At 38.3% G+C, this 24,995-nt stretch overlaps 1 protein-coding gene across 1 annotated transcript in view; it reads right to left on the bottom strand.

The window, feature by feature from the left end:
- PCSK5 (proprotein convertase subtilisin/kexin type 5) overlaps nt 1–24,995 on the bottom strand; it is a 327,761-nt gene that overhangs the window by 51,353 nt on the left and 251,413 nt on the right. Inside the window, exons 21-23 of the mRNA XM_075211001.1 lie at nt 17,165–17,267; nt 8,243–8,379; nt 1,517–1,714 (exon numbers count right to left, since the gene is read on the bottom strand). Coding sequence (XP_075067102.1) covers nt 1,517–1,714; nt 8,243–8,379; nt 17,165–17,267 — 438 coding nt within the window. The remainder of the gene's footprint in view (nt 1–1,516; nt 1,715–8,242; nt 8,380–17,164; nt 17,268–24,995) is intronic.

Genomic DNA, 24,995 nt, shown 5'->3' with positions numbered 1-24,995 from the left:
AAACCTATTGAATGAAAGAGATCCCCTTACCATTTGATGGACCTCAAAAGTGGCAATATTATGGAAAACTCAGTCAATAGACTGTTAGGTCTGGGTAGAGAAATGTGAGGGAAGAGAGAGGTCTCAGTTTTGCATCAGGCCATATCGTCCTTTAGCTATTCCACTGGCTTTCTATAGACACCATTTGCAGAATAATATACTGGTATACACTGAGAAGTTGGATGTATGAATCTGATTCCAGCTATCATTTTGTAGAGTGTACTAAATAAATGATAACTAGAATATGATTGGTTGCTATAGGCAACAACTCCACTTTTCAAACCCATCGGTAACTTGCAGCTTGATACATTTGTGTACAAGTGCAAAAGTGCAAACCTGCAGTGCAAATGTTCTTTTGTGACATCAAGAACCTATTTTTGGGCAATTGCATACAGTTTTATGGGTAAGCACATGGATAAGTGGTGCAAGGTGGACATTTCTGCGGATGTGCAAATGTTTGTACTATCTGATGGGGGAAGTTGGGTGGATCAGGGGCATTTCTGGATTAGTGCGGATTAGGCAAATGAGTGCACCTACTTTTCCACCCACTTGCAAAAATGAGATTTAATTGTGCAAAATGAGATTATTGAAATAAGAGGGGTGAAGAAGTGTATTAATGTGGGAGTTACCTGCTTTGAGAGAGGACACACAGCATTCTCTCCTAGCAAAATTAATTGATTGTTTCACAACCTCTAAACTGGTGAAGATGGGTCTAATCCTACACTTATAATGGGACACATTTTGCACCTTCTAGTTGCACTTCTTCGAAATTTGTAAGCACACCAATGTAATAAGATCAGTGAAATACACAAATGTCCCCTCAATGTCTTAATTCATTTAAGAAATGAATTAAGTTAAACAACAAGAAGAAAAATATAAAAGTTGAAATCATGAGGGTTGTGATGTGTTAATAGGTTTGACTTTTACTCTTTCAACCATCAGCATTTTCCTCTGTATTCACAAAATTAGGTGCAGATTGTCGTTGGTTCACTTGCAGAAATGCCGAAGCGTTACTGGTCCAAATTTATTGTGTTTAATAAATGACCCATAGTATTTACTTTAGTAAGCTGTACTATTTTGCCAAAAGGAGTTTATTATCTTGTATTTCATACCTAACATAAGTCAAACAAACAAAGCAAAACAAGAAAAGATCAATTTTTACATTGCTTGGAAATGTTATACCAGCAGAAGTATAGATTGTTATTTTGTGACTTTCTCCTGCTTTCGGTTATGTAACATCACACAATCATACAATAGTAGATTAAACCACCAAACCCCATTGATGTTTTTGTTAGCAGAATATGGAAATGGCTGAAAGCATGTGAAATAGAAGGTGTTAGTACTGAAATTGGCTTGACAAGGAGTACTTTAAAAATAACAAAAAGGACTGATTTCAATTTAATTTTATCACAGAGAGCAAGAAACACAGACTCACTCAGCGAACAATATTGTATATGTCGAGACACCTATCACACACCTTCTGGACATTGTAGCTCCTGGCAGATTCCATTGACAGAGAAAAACCCTTCCAAGCACTTGTCACATTTACTTTTGCTTTTGCAGTATTCACAGTTGTCAGGACACTGCTCGCAGGTGCTGTCTGCAATGTAGTAACCCTGAGGGCAGGCTTCTCTGCATTCCCCATCGTATAGGTAGCGCATTCTTCCAGTTTTATCTTGGAGAACGGAAAGAGAATGAACCACAAGTATGGATCATTATTTAACTAACAAACAGTTGTTCATATAATATCTGTCTTAGGCACATGTCTGGTGTTTATTATTTAACCTGGTTCAGAGGGGTCTTAGGTTTATATAAATCATTATTACTGTCATCTATTTATGTACAAGGAAAACATGAAAAACCAATCCTTCTGTTCTCAGATATTGTTAATAAGCGACAAACATATCTAAGGAACTAGCTCCATCTACTCAGCCAAAGTGTCTTATAACTCATCTACACAAATTAGAAACTGAGTGGCAGCTCTATTCATTGCCCATAAGCATTTCACAGCCTATATTAGACAATGGTATAAACTCTGTGTCTATTACTTGTATAATTTTTCACTGATCTCCAAAATCCATTCTGATAGTATAACTTTTGGGTATCATTTTGAGTTGCATTCTTGTTTACATTGTCAAAACACAGTTGCATAATACCAAATGACAACACTAAAGCAGGCTGGCATAGATTGTATATTTCTACTGAGGTTTCCAAACATACACATTTTCACATGATACAGGTTATATTTTTATTATAATATCTTCATATTCATATGTCACCGAAAAAGTAACTGCATGGCATCGATGTGTCACGACAACACAAAAGATAGGAACCACAGCTCTAAATGGTCATCAAGACTTCATAGTATATTTAACAGCTTCAACCATTTCTGAAAAGAACTTTATGTGAAGGACTATATTTATTGTGTGGTGAGCAGTGACAGAATACAAGGAATGCACTCTGGTGTAATGATGACATGTAATGATTCACTCTTTGCTTGTTAGATGAAATACTGACAATATTTTATCGCCATAACATTTTGCACTAAAAGCAAGACCAGCTAGTCAAATACAGCCTTCCAAGGCCTTAGGGCCCTCAGCATTCTTGACAACTTCTGCCGATTCCATTAACAAATTATATCCAATGGAATGAATGCCTTGGATGTTTACTAACAACACAGAGTATATATATATATATATATATATATATATATATATATATATATATATATAAATATATATAAATATGTGTCCTTTACTGATTAGCATTGCTTTATAGTATGTATTATTATTATTTATTAGTGCTGTTGGTGACCATACTCTTGTACTGCAACTATTACTGCACAGGTAATGTGTTATTACATAATTGTCCAGCTGGTGGCACCATTGTAGCATCTCTGTTGCAGCAAGTTCCAGCCCTTGAAATTTACCTACAGTGATAATTAAATGCCCATTGTGACTGCTGATGAAGGTGTGTTTAATACACCACCTTATGTAAAATGTGTTAAAGTCTGCTTGTCAATTAGATTGATTAATTTTTAATCGCAGTGTTATTGCTGTCAATTGTAGCTCTTTTCTAAATGAATAGACCTGTATCACAAGTGCTGGCAAATCCACCACTCCATGTAACAGAACATTTATCATGTAACTTGTAAGATTTCTGAGCCTAGCGAAGACTGTCACAAGGCCCCTGAGAACTGTATTGTAAGATGAAGGAAGTCTATATTTTTAATGGCAGCAGTCTACAGTGACAAAAAAGAAAATCTAAAAATCTCTATATTTTACATTGTTACTGATGTATGTAATGGTCATTTTACAGAATATGAAGAGAAAAAACATTTTTGAAAGCTGCTTTTTTGTAAGCTTAGTTAGGGCACAGGTGCGCTAACATTTCTTAAAGTAATATCACTGCAAATTAAATATAACCACTGCCCTTTTTTTTCATGGAAACATTTTAAAATTCCCTATTATGAAAAACGTTTTTTTTTTTCTTAAATGTGATAACCTGATAAAATAACATTTCCAGAAAATTCTAATTCCACTGAATGTGTTCAGCAACCTAGTTGTAGGATTGCTTTTATTTATGTAACTCCCCTGCCCCAAATTAAATGGGTTTAGTATAGAGCTCATTTGTCCTGATTTTCCCAGGACTGTCCTCTTTTTGCCATCTGAAATATTTAACAAAGCTCATTATTTCCACCAATCAGACTCATGGTCTGCCCGAATGACCAAATTGGGGAGTACAGGGTCATGAGTAAGAACTTTTGTTGTATCCAGGACTAATACTGCATGCTCTAATACAGCTCTATTTTTACATTGCATTTTGCACTCGTGCCGCCATTATGCATGTCACAAACGCATACTCGGTATGGAAAATGTAAGTGAATGGAATTTGATAGTTTTACAATGAAGGCAGTAGGAGAAGTGCCCATACCATGACCACCGTATACCAGCCCACCTCAGCTAGTGGTCTAAATTATGTACAACTCTGTATTAGGCACTAAGTGAGTAAGGTAGTGAGGTAGGAATAGATACAATATGATGATAAATGCAGAGCGCTATTGAATATGTCCCTCAGTGTGTTACTGTTACTGGATACAGCGGTGAATAAAGTGCTGAAATTAAAAGGGAACAAAGTCACAAAGTTAAATCATATGATTTGGATGACAAGTAAGAACTGGGTTACTGAGGATAACAATTGGCATGAAACATTTTGTTGGGGTTATATAGAGAGCAAAAACAGAATTCTTGTATATGTTTCTACATTAGTGAATAGATTGGTGTAAAATTAATGAAAATGAAAGGGAAATTAAATGACAAAGTTACTCCAAATTATTTGGATGTTGCAGAAGAGGTTGGCGGTTAGTGTGATTAATTGCAGAGAGTACAGGAAGGGTCAAAAGCAGGGGAGGGCTGACAAATTTCAACCCAGGGGGCAAAACTCCACTCAGCTTATTAGGATCATTTTAAAGGAAAAAAATTACAGGTGGCCCAGTGACCCAGCCCAAGGTAGCCCACTATGGGACCGCCCAGGGGACAGATGCCCCCTAGCCCAGCCTGCCCCTGGTCAAAAGGAATAGACTGGGGACTGGGGATGCTGGAAAATGATTTGAGTCTTCGAGCATGATGATATAACCCGGCTGACATGTTCTTCTCTGCCAGGGCCTCAGGCATCTAGGAGGACTAGGTTGTGGCTGGCAGCATGGCAAAAAACAGATAAGTTCCCAATTAAGGTTCTTTTATTTTTCTATTTTTCTAAAGTAGGTATTACAGGTATGGTTTACATTCAAAGAAAAGAAGAAAGGAAATATTTAGACGCTCTCGGATGGCTTGTGGCTGAGGCCAGCAGACCATTCAGCGTGGCATACTGTGTATGATCAGGGAACTGAAATGTATCTGTATGAGAGTTTAAACAATGAGCATTGAGAGGTTAATGTTAAAGTTAAGGAAACAGATTAATATTAATCTGATAGTGAGAAGGTAGATGCGCTAAATAAACATTGCCAGGCTATAAATGAATTTAAACAAGCAGTGGGTCCCATACTTTGAGAAACACATGGAGTGAAAAGTAACTGTAAAAAAGCTGCTGGTGCTTATGGGTAAAACCAATGAATATGACAGTGTAAAAGTGCTGTAAAATGAAAGGGAAAAAGAGTGACAAAGTAACACCATATGATTTGGGTGACAAGAAAGAGGTGGGGTACAGAAACGAGCGACTGGCATGATATTTTTTGTTGTGGTTATAGGCAGAGGAAAAGGGATCTCCTGATTATGTCTCTACATTAATGAATATTGTTCTGCAGAAGTATTGCCAGATATAAATGTGTGACTCTGTATGCATAGTGGATGATGAAAATGCTGTGTGTGAATGAAAGGTGAGAGGGGGCGAACAATGTATGAAAGCAGTATGAAGATTACTACAGTAAGTCAGAAAGGGTTATGTTGGCAGAGAGGTTATAGGAAGAAAAAAAATGTGATCATGTGGATACAATGGAAAATCTGACAATCTAAACAGGAAGAAATAATGACATTAATGTGATGAGATACTAGGAGTAGACAAGTGCAGCACAAAAGTGGAAGTGTGCAGGTGAGCAGAATACTGAATTATTATTATTATTATTATAGTAGATTTATAAGTTGCCGCAGTGTTCCTCAGCGCTGGACAGTGGTGAAAACAGGACCTTCATAAAATAAGAACATATAAGATAGACAAAATAAATGCAGAGATGAAAACAAAGGATAGTGAGGGCCCTGCCGATGAGACAACGTACAGCATGGAGATTGGTTTTAAAGAGCGTTTAAAGATATGAAGGCTGTTAGAGAGTCTTATCCAGGTATGCTAGAAGTAGACATATGAGAAGTCTTGTTGGAGATAGTGAAAGGTGGTTACCAGAGATGAAGCGCTGGTCAGAGGTAGATATAGGGGGGAAAGAAGGAGAGTATTTTAGGATATATTTTAGATGTATGAAGGGGTGTAGTTGTTGAGAGCTTTGTAAGTAAGAGTGAATAATTGTAATTGGATTCTGGAGGACACAGGAAACTAGTGTAAGGTTGTGCAGCAAATGTGGACTGGCGAGTTAGGAAGATATTCTTGTTGCAGCATTTAAGATGGATTGAAGCTGGGATAAATAGGTGATGGTAATGACAGCTAGGAGAAGGTTGCAGAAGTCATGGCCCAATATGATGAGAGAGTGGATAACAGTTTTGGTAGCATCTCGGGTAAGAAAAGAATGCATTATGTCACACCGCTGGTCTAGAATATACACTTGCCATTTGTGTTAGCTTTTCCATTTCATCTATGTATCCGGTACTTAATTTCTTGTATCTGGGAGAAGGCTGTATGGTAAATTAACAGTAAATCCCCTCTTTTCTACTATACTAGCTGTTATTTAAGCAAAGAGTACATAAGAGACATGATATTGACGTGCTACATTATATTACTTATTCAGAGTCAAGTATATTAAGCTGCTTAAGAGTAATTTCAAGGGCTAGATTTACTAAGCTGCGGGTTTGAAAAAGTGGGGATGTTGCCTATATCAACCAATCAGATTCTAGCTATCATTTTGTAGAAGGTACTAAATAAATGACAGCTAGAATCTGATTGGTTGCTATAGGCAACATCCCCACTTTTTCAAACCCGCAGCTTAGTAAATCTAGCCCCAAGTGTTTTAACAACATTGCTGCTTCTGTGCATTAATCTATTGTACTGAGACTGCTTATTGCATTCAGATATGGCCAAGTGTCTTGTTATCTTCAAACACTACTGCTGTACGTTATTGTTCGGTTAATCTTCTCTACAAATGTATTCTAACTTGTTATTATCCATTTGCCATCTTGCGGTTACGTTACCCTGCACCTTTTCCATCATATCAGAGATTAAACTTGTTGTACATCACCCACTACTTATCAGGTTTCTGGTCATCGGGTTACAAGGCCATAAAATAAATGTGTCAAAGGGCACAACCCTAACCCCTTTACCTGTCAATGTGAGTGTGTTCCACTAATTACTTTTAGGGAGTCGATGTTGCCAAAATCTACAGCCAGAACAGAGGCACGTTGAGAATTTAGGAAAAGGTGAGACGGCCCTAAACGTGAGGTGCATTGAGGTGCCTGGTGGTGCAATGCTGCACAAGCCTAGTACTGCAAAATAAATAGGGAGGGAACTATGTATGATAAAAGTACAGAGACAGTGAATGGAGAAAAAAGTACAGAAGCCAGCTGCATGATGGGAGGACAGCAACTGTCCCAAACAACTAGGAAGGGAAGTGAAGGGGAGAGACAAATATATAATGGCACATAGCCCCTCTCAGGGCAGTAACTAGGGCTGTGCGATAGGGGCGGCGCAATGCTGAAGAGAGACGCAGTTTAGGAATATTTTAGGTTCATTTGGTTAAAATTGAGGGCTAGGGGGGCGGCATTAGTCTTTCTCGCCCCAGGCGCTAGAATTCTAAGTTATGGCTCTGGCCCCTCCCATAACTGCAATCTAACACTTTGATTTTTCATAGTACTGTATATTGGCATAATGGAATTACTCGGGGACATATTTAATACTTTCAAGGGTCATACTATATACTGCAATGAGTGACCCATATTTATGACAGTAATACTAGCTTTACAACATTTTACCTGGTAATGCCTGCATTGCTTTTATTTGTCTGCACTAAACCATAGCAACAAAGCAAACATTTCCTTTAATTGTTTAACTTACCCTAGAAAGACAGATAATTGCTGAATGGTTGCTATGACTTTAATTGAAATTTGCATCTTTGAGCAATATTAGTAAATAGCATAAATAATTCTAATAACATCCACGAATATCCTCTAATAATACTGCTCTATTCAGCCCACTACACTGGAAAGGACTGAATAAGTGGATATTCTCACATTCCATTTGATGTACCTTTTACAGCTAGGAATCAATATTCTGATTTCACTTCACAAGTCAAGCCTGCATTGTCAACAACAAAGTCACCCTCTATGTATTATTGTGCTTTATATTTCTGAAGCTTAAAGCATTGCCATATGGAGCTAGTGATTCTATGCTGAAGCCAAAAACTTAGGTGTTTTATATAATTTGACCAAAGTCACTAAAAGCTGACACTGGGATTAAAACTCACATTTATCCACAGGCCCCTCTCAAACCCCTTTCTATTGATCTGCTGCTGAAGACAATGACAGTCCTGCTACCGTATAAGAGGACTTACCGATGCCACAGGATGTACATGTATCAGGCTCACTGTCACTGCACTCATCACAAGTATGATGACATATGTGACATTGTCTATTATATTCATATTTTCCAGCAGAGCAAGTCAATACACATTGTCCATCATCCAAGAACCTGTAAGAGAGTAACAGAAGAAATGCAGTGTGTGTTATTACCAGTTACTAGGATAGATTTATATGTAGCTACCTGCTACACAGTAAACCATAGTAAGCAGACAACAACAATCAACTAATCAGTGATGAATATATCTACATGTCACAAGGGGTAATGGTTCTACTTTTATTCATTATCTACAGCTAGATACATCAGCTACTAGCAATAATGATCTTGGTAATTGTATATTACATGTATGCAACCATGGAAACATGTCCCTCAGTGGGTTGTGTACTCTGTGATTCAGGAAACTTTCAGATTCCCAGTTTAAATGCATTACTTGTGTAACATAGAAAGGTAGAAACATGGATGGCAGATCATGGTCTTGTCTTTACATTTTTCATAATTAATAATCGGTTTAATTCACCAAATTAATTTTCACACTCGTCCCTTATATATTGTGTGTATACAAAGCAAATTGCGTACCATTTACACAATACTGACAATTAGTTACAAACACCTCTGAGCTATGGATATTTTTGGACTTTCTAAATCCAGCCCTGCATTTGTAGAAAGGTCACATACTGCATGTCCAGGCCTAAGGTGGCAGAGGTGCAGCGGATGCAGGTTGCTTCTGTTGATTTCCCGGTAATGAATATCAGCATAAGAAAACAATGAGCAATTTAAATTACAGGTAGAATAAATTAATTTCTCTCACTAATTCCTTATTGCAGATGAATTGTGCAGATGGTTGGGGCCATGGAGATATATGGCGATTGAGAGAAAGAAGAGAAGAGGGGAAGTAACACTACCTAGGGGCAAAAAAGTGAAACCAGGGCCTGCAGAATCAGAGACGCCTAATGAAATCTGCAATCTTTATCCCTTTGGCTCTCCTTATCATTAAAACACTAGTATTTGCAGTTGTGTGTGTACACTGGTCCTCATTTAGAGTTAGGAGTAAAACCAGCTAAAGGGTACAGGGGCCTGATTCATTAAGGATCTTAACTTAAGAAACTTCTTATTTCAGTCTCCTGGACAAAACCATGTTACAATGCAAGGGGTGCAAATTAGCATTCTGTTTTGCACATAAGTTAAATACTGACTGTTTTTTCATGTAGCACACAAATATCAACTTTAAATTTCAGTGTACAAATAAGCTATCAAGTATTTGTGTGCTACATGAAAAAACAGTCAGTATTTAACTTATGTGCAAAACAGAATGCTAATTTGCACCCCTTACATTGTAACATGGTTTTGTCCAGGAGACTGAAATAAGAAGTTTCTCAAGTTAAGATCCTTAATGAATCAGGCCCCAGATTTGTACCTGGATAATTCATGTTGTCTTATTTATATACTGTGGTTTAGAGTTGACCTAGGACACGGCCTCATTCCAATTCTATGGGAGAATTTAATTCCCTGCCTTGTTCTATAGAACAACGCAGAGCACAAACTATTACCGCTACTATGGTAATAGATGCACATTTTTACCATTAATACAGTAATTTCAATGCTGATTTTTGCTAGCAACTCTGTGAGCCGCGAGCAAAAATCTGCGTTAAAATTACCATACTAACGGTAGTAATGCACGCTCCCATTTTTTTCTATAGAATAACACGGGGAATTGAATATGCCCCTAAATCACATTTTAAATCCCCCCTCTACAGCATTCCTTAATTTCCTCCTCCATAGCACTTCCTAATTTCCCCCTCCATAGCACTTCCTAATTTCCCCCTCCATAGCACTCCCTAATATCTTCTTTCACAGCATTCCCTAATTTCCCCCTCCATCCATAGCACTTCCTAATTTCCCCCTCCATATCAATCCCTAATTTCCCCCACCATAGCATTCCCTGAATTCCCCCTCTATAGCTTTCCGTAAATTCCTCCTCCATACCATTCCCTAATTACCCCCTCCACAGGACTCCCGAATTCCCCCCCTCCACAGCACTCCCTAATTTCCCCCTCCATAGCATTCCCTAATCTCCCCCTCCATCCATAGCACTCCCTCATTTCACTGTCCTTAGCACTCCATAATTTCCCCATTCATTGCACTCCAGAATTTTTCCCTTCATGGCATTCCCTAATTTCCCCTTCTATAGCATTCCTTAATTTCCACCTCCATAGCATTCCCTGTTTAACACCTCCATAGCGCTCCCCAATTTCCCCTTCCACAGTACTCCCTAGTTCCCCCTCCATAACATTCCCTAATTTTCCCTCCATAGCACTCCCTAATTTCCCCGTTCATAGCACTTCCTAATTTCCCCCACCATATCAATCCCTAATTTCCCCCACCATAGCATTCCCTGAATTCCCCCTCTATAACATTCCATAAATTCTTCCTCCATACCATTCCCTAATTACCCCCTCCACAGGACTCCCGAATTTCCCCCTCCACAGCACTACCTAATTTCCCCCTCCATAGCATTCCCTAATTTCCCCTCCATAGCACTCCCTAATTTCCCCCTCCATCCATAGCACTCCCTGATTTCACTGTCCTTAGCACTCCATAATTTCTCCATCCATTGCACGCCATAATTTCTCCTTTGATGGCATTCCTTAATTTCCACCTCCATAGCATTCCCTGTTTAACACCTCCATAGCGCTCCCCAATTTCCCCTTCCACAGTACTCCCTAGTTTCCCCCTCCATAACATTCCCTAATTTTCCCTCCATAGCACTCCCTAATTTCTCTGTTCATAGCACTCCCTAATTTCTACCTCCACAACATTCCTTAATTTCCCCTTCCATACCACTCCCTATTTTCTTCCTCCATAGCACTCCCTAATTTCATCCTCCATAGCACTTCCTAGTTTATTCCTCCATAGTGCTTCCTAATTGCCCACTCCATAGTATTCCCTAATTTCCCCCTCAATAGCATTCCCTAAATTTTCCCTCCACAGTACTCCCTAGTTTCCCCCTACATAGCACTCCCTAAATTCCCCCTCCATAGCACTCCCTAATTTCCCCCTCCATAATATTCCCTAATTTCCCCCTCCATTACACTCACTAATTTCCCCCTCCATAGCATTCCCTAATTTCCCCCTCCATAGCAATCCTTAATTTCTTCCTCCATAACTCTATTTAGTTTCTTTCACCATAGCACTTCCTATTTTCCCCCTTCATAGCACTCTTTAATTTCCCCCTCCATAGCATTCACTAATTTCCTCCTCCATAGCACTCCCTAAGTTCCCCCTCCATAGCACTCCCTAATTTTCTCATCCTTAGCATTCACTAATTTCCCCCTCCATAGAACTCCCTAGTTTCCCCCTCCACAGCACTCCTTAATATCCACCCTCTTATGCCATTCCCTAATTTTCCCCAATATGGTATTCCCTAATTTCCCATCCATAGAACTCCCTAATTTCCACCTGCACAGCATTCCTTAATTTCCCCCTCCATAGAACGTCCTAATTTCACGCTGCATAGCATTCTATACTTTCCTCCTCCATAGCACTCTTTAATTTCCCTTTCCATAGCATTCCCTAATTTCCCCCTCCCTAGAATTCCCTAATTTTCCCCTCCCTAGCATTCCCTAATTTCCCCCTCCACAGCACTCCTTAATTTCCCCCTTATGGCATTCCCTAATTTTCCCCTCAATGGTTTTCCCTAATTTCCCCCTCCATAGCATTCCCTAATTTCCCCCTCCATAGCACTCCCTAAGTTCCCCCTCTATAGTATTTCCTGATTTCCCCCTCGATATTGTTCCATAATTTCCCCCTCAATAGAACTCCCGAATTTTCCCCTCCATAAAACTCCCCCTCCATTGCATTCCCTAATTTCCCCCTCTATATCCTTCCCTAATTTCCCCCTCCATTGCACTTCCTAATTTCTCCCTCCATAGCTCTCCCTAATTTTTCCCTCCATATCACTTCCTAATTACCACCTCCATACTATTCCTTAATTTCCCCCTCCACAGCACTCCATAATTTACCCGTCCACAGCATTTCCTAATTTCCCCCTTTATAGCACTCCCTAATGTCCCCTCCACAGCACTCCCAAATTTCCCCCTCCACAGCAGTCCCTACTTCCCCCCTGATAACATTCCCTAATTTCCCACCCCCCTCCATAGCATTCCCTTCAAAAGGTTTTTGCTTAGGTGCAAATTTACAAATTCTAGCTATATTATTTCTAAATTTAAATAAGACCCATTATAAGGAAAGAACGGGCACTTGCACTCCACTCCTGCATTTTCGTATGAAACAATAAATTGATCAAGGCCCCCGCTGTAATAATCCTTGATAAAGGCATAGCAACAGAAATGCTGGATCAGAGAACATTTTATTATTTGATATGCACTGGAAACCTTTCTATTTTAAATCTCATCGTGGACAGAACAGGAAATTCCATAAAAGGGTTAACACTCATATCCAATTAGAAGCCTGAACATTAAACTCTGTCTACTTAGAAAAATATTTGTCTGTTAAATTCTACAGAGACGTTAGGAACGTGAGCATACAGTCGTATATCCTATCCCATTACCCAGGCAACCCTTCTAAAATAAAAACAAAAAACAAAGTATGTTTAATGCAACGGAAAAGACGGTGAAATTGATTCTTCCTAGCTCCTGGTAGCTACTGTTCTCTTGTGGTTGATCCTGTATTCCTAGCAGACTCTTAAACTATTTCTAAAACGCCAGGTTGTATGTAGGCACATACATTAACAGGGGAAAATGTCTTGTAGGTACAGTATGTTTGTTTGTTTTGTTCTCACAGCGGCTGGGAAATCTGGACCCAGGGATTTTGTGGTTAACAAGCAGCTTTGATCACATTGACTGGCACCTTTCTGTGAAGGCACGTGTCTGGATGCTGGAACAAGGGGTCTTGCTCATGGTTTTGGTACTGTTATTGAATATGAGTGGAAGAAAATCCCAGCTAATGAAGACTCATATTTTTTTCTTACTTATTAACAAGCATCTCAATGGTGTTACAGTTAATTAACAAAATATATATTTTTTTAAGAGAAAAAAAACTGAGAACTGGCAATCCTTAAAATGAGCAGTTTTACATGTTACTATTACAGTTGTTCATTTATTATTAAGTTGTTTTGTTTTTTTAATTTCTTAATGTTGCATTGTTATTGGTATTCCGTGATATCTAATATGAAACACATGGCACTGAATGGCTTAAGTGAAGCAAAATCAAGTTTGAATTTTTATAAATCAATGCTCTGAATAAGAAATGACAATACTCAGAATGCTTTGCATTCAATCAGTTGAAAACTCATCACTTTTTTCAAAATAAAACATAATACATAGAATAGTATATGCAAGTTTAGGCTGAGCATACAAGTTTAAATCTCCCATGTGTCCCTGCTTTTCCAAGACATTCCTCTGTTTTTTCACTGGAAATATAGAACCTGGAATACTGATCTTTCCAAGACTCCTGATGACAATGAATTACAAGCATTAGTGGAAATTAATTTCTAGAACAGTTTTCCTACATTTGGCACAATGTAAGGAAATTGCAATGAAGGGATGGCATTTCTGGACTGCTTCAAAGTTATGAGACCTGTATACATGTAACCATGATTCTTCAAACAACAGTAGATCACTGAATGTATGCCTTCCTTTATATCGTACAGATATTAAAAGTCTTGTTCAGGCCTCTGCATTTACAGTATATTTTTTTTCATTGGCTATATGTATAATGGTCTCAGTTTTTATTTTTGATATTCAAACTTGTTCTATTTTCAAATGTTCATAACTTAGTGTAGAACTGTAGGGCAGTTCTATGCACATTGTGATTGATGTCTTGAGATCTTGACAAGTTGGTAACTACACAGTGCATGCCTTGGTTAGTTTTCAGGTGTCCCTACGAAGGGATAGCATCAGCTATATGATTGGAGTTTTCATGTGTCCAGTGCAAACACTTCTTGATGCTTCTGCGACAGACAAAATACAGTCTGAATATAGAACATATGTGCCTGTGTAATTATGTAAAGTAAGGAATTGCACTGTGTTGTATATAATTCACTCTAGTGTGACCACTTCTATAATATTTCACACTCTGCACATTGACTTTGAAGAGAACTCCGACTTTGTAATCTATGTACTGTTATCAAAGTAACATGTCTTTCCGCAAACTATAGAGCGGCAATAAAAAGACAGATTGAGTACCTCTGTGCTCACTGTCATTCTACTGAATAGACTGTATATATGCGATGGTGATGGAGTGGGATGAACTTCTGCATACTTAGAAAAGGACAAAGACCACCAGCTTGTTTCACAAAGGTCTTTCAATGGCTTAGAGATAACAATGTCCTTTAGTCAATACACAGCTCATTGTGAGAAAGTAACTGCTGTCCAGAGACGCCTTCAGCACTCTGCCTGACCAATGAGCCATGACATTTAGAGCAAGAAAGGGCACATTGAGAAAAAAATGATAGAAAGCAATACAAAGAAAGAGAATTGGCCTAATGAGCGGACAGGAACTGGAAATGTGGTGGAAAGAATAGGTAAAGTCATTTCACTTTGTTTCCTGTTTCTTATATTATTATTATATGTTGCCGGGAATAAATATATCAATAGAATTGTCTGTTTATTTATTTCTCCAGTTGTATTTCTGAAGGTAAATAAGCCAATAACTAGAATTTGGCCAAGCAATACAATAAAATAGTGATTCACAACCAATGTGTCACCAATGCAGTCTTGGGTCCTGATTCATTAAGGGGCGTAAGCAATGATTTTGTGCACATAATCCTCACAATTACTCTGCACATGCCCAGAACCGGACCATATGTCAGAGAATGCAGCAATATTCAAGTCATCTTCCAGCACAAAGGTTGAGCGCACGCAGCAGCATCCGATTCAAGCTCTGGGCATCTCTCAGCTACTTGTTTTTCAGCCGTATCTCTTGCTCCAGTTACAGGTCTAGTCTAAGTGGTGATTACTAGTGATGATGGCTGAGTATACATACATACAGATGTGTTTGCAATCAGGGCCACTGTAAAAATGTATTTTATGTACAGTAGACATAGAAAAAAGACAAATTTGACAATTGTTTTTATTATTTTTTAATGCTTTATCATTATTAACAGTAGACAACTGAATAACTTTTTTTTCTGTGCGTTCTTTTGTGAGTTTATATTCCACATATGTATTGGACGTGTCCTGCAGTGTCTTATGTAGCAGAGTAGAGCAGACCTACATGCATTCATCACCACACGTATCTTCACAATCGCTCCTTGTTAACTCTGGCGTACGTATACCCGATTTACGTGCGCTTTAAAACAAGCGCACATTGCGCTCTGCGTCTGTCTTAATGAATCAGGCCCTTGATGTGTAACACAATCAGGCATTATGAGGACGGTGTTTTAAAAGAAGTTGAAATGATGCAACAAGAGGATATGTGAATTATATATTTTATTTGGAAATAAAAATTTAGCCAGGATTTGTGGTTGCATTTTAAATTTACTCACATTTTTTCATGATTATGGTTTTGTTTGTTTCAATATTTGAACAAAAGAAAATGAAAACTAGACATCATGTCAAAGAAGGGTGTGTAAGATATCACAGGCAGGGAACTAAAAAGGAACTAAAATATATTTCAGATAAAAGAATAATTTTAATGTTACAGGCAAGTCTTTCAAAATGAATAGAACCTAGCAGTGTATTTATATGGCCGCGTGGGTCATTCTCCTAACACATGATCTTGTCACACTAACAAAAATCGATACTAAAGCACAAATCGAGATTTTTTTTCATATGATGTCTTCATAAACTGTAAATGTATGTCACACTCAAAACAATGATTAGTATACAGAAGGTTACACCATGCCCGCACAGCAGAGGGAATTCCCAGTATGTACACATGAATACAAATAGGGGTATACTGTGAAAAACCTCAGCACAAAGATAAAAGTAACCGGTGTGCCAAAATTCTAAAAATGAGTCTCGCCCTTAATAGGACGTGGTCATTATAGGGGATAAAGCTACTTTTACAAGCTGTCACTTTGATGTTCGGTGAGGGTAAAGGTGGAAAAATTAGATGATACGCTGACTATAATTGGTTTTATAAAATTCTTCACTTTTATCTTACTGCAGGCTGTGAGGGGAAACATCCACGAAGATCTAACTTGGTGAATACATTGCATTTAACTATGTTTAAACGATGGCAGAAATATTCTGACGCCACTCATCTGATGTTTATTAACCTCAAAACTACTTTTTGTCTGTGGTGATTACGCAGGTCTCAATTTACTGGAACCATTAACAGAAAAATAATTTACACAAAGTTAATTAGCCTGTGGTTATGTATAATACGATAATTATCCTTTGTATTACATTTTTCCTTGCAAGCAAGTTAAAGACGGAGTCAGAGAGCTTTACTATTAGAACAGTGAGTGCTACATTTTTACAACAAATATGTTGATTGTTCCACTTATTGAATGAGTAAACAGTTTTCACAGGGTTTGCTCATATACATGAGATGAATTAGTTACTAGATATATTAAAGCTATTTAAATGCTTATATGTTATCAAGCCCTGGTGAGTGGGGAATGTTGATTGAAGACATGGCTCCTAATGTTTAATTTGATTAAGACAACACTTGAAAACCAGGCTATGTTTTTGATATAAAAATAAATATTTGAGATGACCAAAACACACGTAACCAGGACAAATACTCACCTTTGATGCTGGAGCCTTAGGATTAATGCCCACAATGCTCTGCTCACTTTATTTAATACAGAAAACCTTAACACCACTGTGACACAAAGTTGGCTTAATTAATAAAATACTTCCATTGCTCATTTTTAGATGCCCAATTTAGTCATCAGGATCTACACATTATATGCAACAAATGACCTCACCTTGTAATAGAACAGCCAATACATTTATGTCTACCAGGACCTGTGCACTTATAGCAAGAGGCATCGCAGCTTCTGCAATGTTCAGAGTCGTCAATGTATTCTCCTAGCAATGAGAAAAGAACAGGTTAATGTGCTTTCTTTGTCAGTGTGGAATTGTCAAAATAAAGTGGCCTTCAAGTTTTTAAGCAAAAGTTATTTTTAAAGATTACCTAGCAGTGTCCTATCAAATGGAAAGGAATAAAAATAATTTGATTAAGTGGGGTGCTGAAGTGTAATTATTTGCATTTAGGGCCAAATAGGATGGATAATTTTCAGATGGTTAACAGAGGCTATGGCTATACTGTATAAGAAACATTAGAGAAGTAGGTGGCAAATATTTTCAGGCATATTTTAAGCTTACCACATTTTTGAAAATACATCTGGGGACACTTTGGCCACACTCCCTCTCTAAGGGGTATATGTACTAAACTGCGGGCTTGAAAAAGTGGAGTTGTTGCCTATAGCAAACAATCAGATTCTAGCTGTCATTTTGTAGAATGTGCTAAATGACAGCTAGAATCTGATTGGTTGCTATAGGCAACATCTCCACTTTTTCAAAACCGCAGTTTAGCAAATATACCCCTAACCCTTTATGGAGAAAAAAAATGTGTTAAATTAGAGTAGTGGACAAGGCCTGTTGCCTTTACAGCATGGTAAGGAAATATATAGCTGACGTGTGGTTTGGTGAAAAGATATTTACTTATTGCAACCTACTAGTGAATTCTTAGCAAATGTGCTATGGTAAAGGACATACTTTAATATTTATATTATAGATATCTGTAGTCTAGGCTAGGTATATAAGAGCTCATTCACCAATTATCTGGTGCAGAGGGCACCCATCCTCATTGCCATTGAGAAACCATAGCCATAGAGGGCCTGATTCATTAAGGAAAGTTAAGCAAAAAATTTAGTAAGTTTTCTAACTCAAGTTTTCTGGACAAAACCATGCTGCAATGCAAGGGGTGCAAATTAGTTTATTATTTTGCATATAAGGAAAATACTGTCTGTTTTTTTCATGTAGCACACAAATACTTGATAGCTTATTTGTACACTGAAATGTAAAGTTGATCTAGGACATGCCCTACCCCAAATATAAATCTGCCATCATATTTTAAATTTAACTCCCCTCCAATGCAACATGGTTTTGCCTTACTTACTTTTGCTTAACTTTCCTTAATGAATCAGGCCCAGAAATACTAGCCATACACTGCATAGTAATGCACCCATTGAGTCATATAAATGCAAAGAGATACCTCCATTGCAAGTCATATGTTATAATGAGTTAAAACCCATTACCAGTCATATATTACATACAAATGCTCATATTGACAGTGATATATTACAAAGAAATGCTACAAACCTTTCCCAAATGATTATTGCACAAATATACTCCTATGACCAGTCATGTACAAAAATACCAAACCTATAACCAGCCATATACATTTGTGATAAACCCTATTGCAGCCATATATTGCACAGTGAATCACCTCTTAATTGCCTACAGTATCACACCCTCCCCCAATCGGTACGAGACCGCACACCTTACCAATCCATCTGGCTCCATACACCAACATATTACATAGATTGATTTCTCATTCACATCAGTAGCTGCTAAATTGGAGCTTACAGTCTAGTTTCCCTACCACAGGCATATGAACATACTAGGGCCAATTTAGTTAAGAAGTTGAACCATGGGAGGGATCCAAAGGACCCAGAGTTAACCCACATAAACATTGGGAGAGCATACAGTACATAACACCGCAGAGACAGTACCCTTGTCAGAGTTTAACCAAAGTATAGCTAACAACTGTGCCATGCACTAGCAATAGTGCCAAGGGGCATAACTGGACATTTGTGGGTCCCCTGGTAAAACTTTGTAAGAGCTCCAAAGTAGCACCCATTGGTGTAAAACTCACATATACACATAGGACTTTGACAGGGAAGGTGGGCCCTCCTCAGCTACACCTGTGGTAGCTACATGCTTGGATAGTGACCTGTGGTTGCATCAGATCAGTAGGTAATGTAGAAAACAATTTAATAATTAGATCAGTAGGTTATGTAGAAAACAATGTTATAAATATAAGTTCCAATATGCAGATCAAAAGGAGAAGTGTAAAAGAATTAGCTGTAAAATTCATTCAAAGAAATTAGCACTTTCTGGAGCTAGTGATTGTAAAAACAGCAATAGCTAATTGTGTCACCGATAGTAAGCCATAAGAACAGCATCCATCAGTCTAAAGTTCATTAAGCATTGATAAAGTGCCGGATTATTAGGATGTAATAAATAGCCTTTACCCAAGTAGAGAGATTTTTTTTAGCAAAACATCCACCTGACCAGAGTTCAAGATGATAAATAGATCCTATGGTGAAACAGCGCTATAATAATCAATACCTCCTTGTTTGATTGCAGAAATATTTGAAACAGGAGGATTAAATCCTTTTAAGATTCCACAGAAGGCATCTCTTGCAAACCTCAAACAGTCTTGCACATGGGGAAACACTGCAGTGTGATGTCCAGAAAACAGCTATATCTGGGTAGCAAAAGGTCTTCAATTGATGCAATGTGACACAATAGGGAAATGCTGCTTATCTCACGGCAATAGACATAATGTAGTAGTCTCCGGAAAGTCTCCAGGAAGAGCGATGCATTCAATTATAATAATCAGAAAGCCATGTGCAAAACTGTAATCAGCAAAGTGTCAGAAATTCAAACTAGAAATATGTCATAAACAGGGCTCTCTAGACCAACTGGGCTGACGCGTTTCTCAACTAAGTGGTTTCCCCAGAGGCATATGTTGGTCTATTTGAAATATCACAATGGACAATTAATTAATCAACACATGATTCAAGATATAATAAACCAGTTTCAACTAATTTACAAAGTTCATAAAGAAATCTTTATATTTCTAGTGAAGAAAAAGGAACTATCATAGCTGTCATTATTTTATTCACTTTAATATTAATTAATGTCCTCTTTTATATGAATACAAATGTGGCTATTTTATATATAATCTGTCAAATATTGATGGGTGGGTATTTTCCCTAATAATGATTTTTAAAAGATTATAAAATCATAAAGAAAAGATTTTATAAATAAAAACATAGTGATAGTAGATACATACATAATGCAAATGAATACCTCTCTGATTATGCGATTGGGCAATATATGAGTCTAAATTTAGTTCTTACAGTACACCTTAATATGTCAGCTTTGGTCATAATAATTAATTCACTAAATCAACATTCTGTTTTAAATGATAAACACCAAAGTCACTTCACACCAACCTTGTTAATACTTAACAAAAATGTAGACATAATTAAGACTTATGTGTTATGGTAGAATGTTAATATACATTTTAAAAACAATTATTTAAGACTGATTGTCATCAGGTCAATAGTCTTGTTAAGTCTGAAAAATAAGGCTGGATTCTTGTTATGAATGAACACTGGTAAGAAAGATTACATTTATGATAGACACTAAGGGGTATATTTACTAAAGTGCGGGTTTGAAAAAGTGGAGATGTTGCCTATAGCAACCAATCAGATTCTAGCTGTCATGTATTTAGTGCATTCTACAAAATGACTGCTAGAGTCTGATTGGCTGCTATAGGCAACATCCCCACTTTTTCAAACCCTCACTTTAGTAAATATACCCCATAGGATTTATGTGTATGGTATGGTCACAAAGGAGATGCAGCTCCCTGGTCTAATCTCAGTCACCAACCTACACAAGTAGAAACAAACCTCACTCCCATGCGCTTTTTCTCACCCTGCTCCTTCTCACTGCTACTGGTGATATCAAACCAGCCCAAAATGACAGAACTATTATATAAACCTGGCTTACCTTCTTTGACACTCTGCTCCCTTCAGCTCTCTCCTACATTGGACGCTCCTCCACACTCCCAGACTTGGATGCAGACAAGGTGGTGGAGCAGACATCTTACATTCTGTATGGTACACCTTCTGAGTCACACACCCAAACCCTTTTTCTCTTTCTCTTCATTTGAAGTCCATGCCATCCGTCTCCTCTCTCTGCTCCACCTTTGTGGGGCTGTTATTTATCACTCACTGCTCCAGTCTCTCAATTACTTGACAACTTTGATATCTGGCTCACATTTTTCTTATCCTGTCTCTGCTGCCCCAAAACCTCTTTTGTTTCTTTACTTCCTTTGTGTATCCCAGTGGACTTCATCTACTGAAATGGATGATCTCGACATGTTCCACATCTCACCTTCACTTAGGCAACTCCTCTCTCCTACTACAACTACCTTGTACTACCCTGATCTGGCTGCTCCCTTTACAACAATACACTAATTTCAGCACTAGATAAACTGCATTCACCACATACAGTCTCCTGTGACCCAAACTTCAACCATGGTGCACCAAACAGACTCAACTTCTCTCATTTCATATTAAAAGCATATACGTGTAATTGTAATACATAGTTGCCTTTTTCTATAGCTAAACTGTATACAATGTAGCCAGGACAAATTTCAAAAGAAGTGGTAAGTGTTTGTATGGCAAAACATTTCCTAACGAAATAAATCACACAACACAATATCTAACACAATTCTGGAAAAATCTACTGGAGTCTGCTACATCTACCTCCTGCTTAAGATATTTTAAGACATTTTTCATTTCATATTATAATCATATTAGCATATGTGTAATTATAACACATATTTGCCTTTTCCTGAAAAACTGTATTTGATGTACTCTGGGCAATTCTAATTTTATTTGTTTGCGGTAAAACTCCCCCCATGTTCCGTTGTGGAACTGAAGACATATGGACCCTGTTTTCCCACTCCAGAGGCGAGTCGCACATAAGTAAACAGAAATTTTATTATTATTATTACCATTTATTTATATAGCGCCACTAATTCTGCAGCGCTGTACAGAGAACTCACTCACATCAGTCCCTGCCCCATTGGGGCTTACAGTCTAAATTCCCTAACACACACAGACACACAGTCTAGGGTCAATTTGTTAGCAGCCAATATATATATATATATATACTGGGCAAGACTAGATTTTAGCCAGCACACTGATAGAGAAAGGTTGCTGGACCAGATTAATAATACAAATGCATTATAATATAATATTGTGATTTTACAGGCGGCGGACTACAAACAAAAATTGAACCATCAAGAGCTAATGTATAGCTGAGTCAGGCAATACCAAATACTTAGGAATGTATTTGGATGATTTCATTGCCACTCTAGCACACATTGAGACCTTTGTCAGAGTAGTGATGGCTTCATGACTTGTACATTTTTTAATTTCTTAGTTCTTGAGCTTTATGGGCAGCACGGTGGCTTAGTGGTTAGCACTTCTGCCTCACAGCACTGGGGTCATGAGTTTGATTCCCGACCACATCCTTATCTGTGTGAAGTTTGTATCTTCTCCACATGCTTGCGTGGGTTTCCTGCGGGTGCTCTGGTTTCCTCCCACACTCCAAAAACATACTGGTAGGTTAATTGGCTGCTATTAAATTTCCTTTAGTCTCTCTAGATCTGTGTGTGTGTATGTTAGGGGATTAAGATTGTAAGCTCCAATGAGGCAGGGACTGATGTGAGTTCTCTGTACAGCGCTATGGAATTAGTTGCACTATATAAATAGATGATGATGTATTATCTTTGTCATAATCATGTTCATTTGTTGGACATACATACAAAAGAAAGCAAATTGGTTTGTAAGAAAAAGTCTTCGCTTCGTTCGGAGCAGTATATTCTGTGTGCGCTACACTGTTCAGGAAACTGGTAAGTTTTTGCCTTAGTTATTCATTTGTCTATATTGTGCCTAGCTGGCAGGGTCAACAGTTATTCTCTTCTCCAGCTGGGCTACAAATAGAAGTTACTCAGAAATACTCTTGCTGTTCTGTATCTTGTAGTGCAAACTATATCTAACAAAAACCGTGACTTGAAAATATCAGCAAAACCTGATCTCTCTCTATGCCTTCGTTGCTTCTTTTAAGCTTGGAGGAGGCAGGATAAAGAGTGTTTTCAGTTTATTTCTGGCTCTAAAACTTTTAATACACAAAAAAAAAGTTTTGAATACAGCTCATTTGTTTCATCACAGGTATGTCACCTATGGCTCTGCAGCTGTTGTGGAACTATAGGCTTTATCATGTCCTGCCAGCAAAAATGCCAGTGATAATTTTACCTGTTTCAGCATGTACTGCAATTTGTCCCTTCACACCTTCCTCTTAGCCTGTGTAGCAAGCTAGGACAAATATTGGGTGCAGGTTACTTCTCGCAGTAAAAAAAATTATAATACAGCAAAAAAATTAATTTAAAGAAATCTGCCTTAAGTATATTTGTTGCATCACAGGAAGATAACATCTGGCTCTACAGCGTTTGCCAAATAATTGAAAATGTAGGCTCTTATGAGCAGAGCCATCCTCGCCCATTTGAATCAGTCTGTTCTTAGTAATGTGCTTGCAGGGCGTCGTGAGCCACCCCGCTATATACACAGCTTGGGCCCTGGATGTAGTCCATAGGGGTTGTGGTTGCGCAGACCAATAAGAAGCTACTTCGTAGTCATCCCCAAATCCAGTGTCTGTGTACATCTCATTGTCTAGTTCAGGGGTCGGCAACCCCCGGCACGCGTGCCAGACGTGGCACGCTGACCACTTTTGTCTGGCACGCCAACGCTTAAGCTGCTTCAGTAAAGCAGCCAATGATGGCCGAATCGGAGCTTGCGCAGAAGCTCCGTTTCGGCCATCACCGGCTGTTTTATTGAAGCAGCTCCCAGGTTTCTGGAGAAAGACGAGACTACAAAGGTAAGTAAGGGCAGCAAATTGAGGGGCACATATACTTGGCATACTTTGTATTTCTGGGGGCAACTGTGGCATACTACGTATTTATGGGGGCAACTGTGGCATACTATATATTTCTGGGGGCAACTGTGGCATGTTATGTATTTCTGGGGGCAATTGTGGCATACTATATATTTCTGTGGGCAACTGTGGCATGTTATGTATTTCTGGGAGCAACTGTGGCATGTTATGTATTTCTGGGGGCAACTGTGGCATACTATATATTTCTGGGGGCAACTGTGGCATGTTATGTATTTCTGGGAGCAACTGTGGCATGTTGTGTATTTCTGGGGGCAACTGTGGCATACTATATATTTATGGGGGCAACTGTGGCATGTTATGTATTTCTGGGGGCAACTGTGGCATACTACGTATTTCTGAGGGCAACTGTGGCATACTATATATTTATGGGGGCAACTGTGGCATACTAGGTGTTTCTGAGGGCAACTGTGGCATACTAGGTGTTTCTGGGGGCAACTGTGGCATACTATAAGTTTCTGGGGGCAACTGTGGCAAAGTATGAATTGTGGGCACAACTATGAGGCATAAGATGAATTGGGGACACAATTATGAGGTATGATGTGAACTGGGGCACTACTGTGCAGCATAATGTTTTTTTGCTGGTCCCTTACTGTTAATATGATGTTAGCCTCATAAAATGAGACATAATTTTATATATATATATATATATATATATATATATATATATATATAGCCGAGAGGGGAGGGGGCGGCTACAAATTGCCCGGGCCTGCTTGGTGGCCCAAGTCCCCACTGGTGACCTATCTTTGAAAATAATTTTTTTATTTTAAAAGTACTTTTTTTTTATTTATTTTTATTGAGTGCAGGGGGGATCGGTGGTAGCTAAATCCCCTTCAGCTCAGGTATCTTCAGATGCCAGGTCATGTGACTGCAGTGGTCACATGGTATTCGGTGGGCTGCTGGATATCTTCCCATGCTGTGCAGTGGAGAATA

This window comes from Mixophyes fleayi, chromosome 1, assembly GCF_038048845.1.
Source record: "Mixophyes fleayi isolate aMixFle1 chromosome 1, aMixFle1.hap1, whole genome shotgun sequence".
Taxonomy (NCBI): domain Eukaryota; kingdom Metazoa; phylum Chordata; class Amphibia; order Anura; family Limnodynastidae; genus Mixophyes; species Mixophyes fleayi.
Note: the sequence above shows the minus strand (reverse complement) of the source record. Positions and strands in the feature narration are given on the sequence as shown.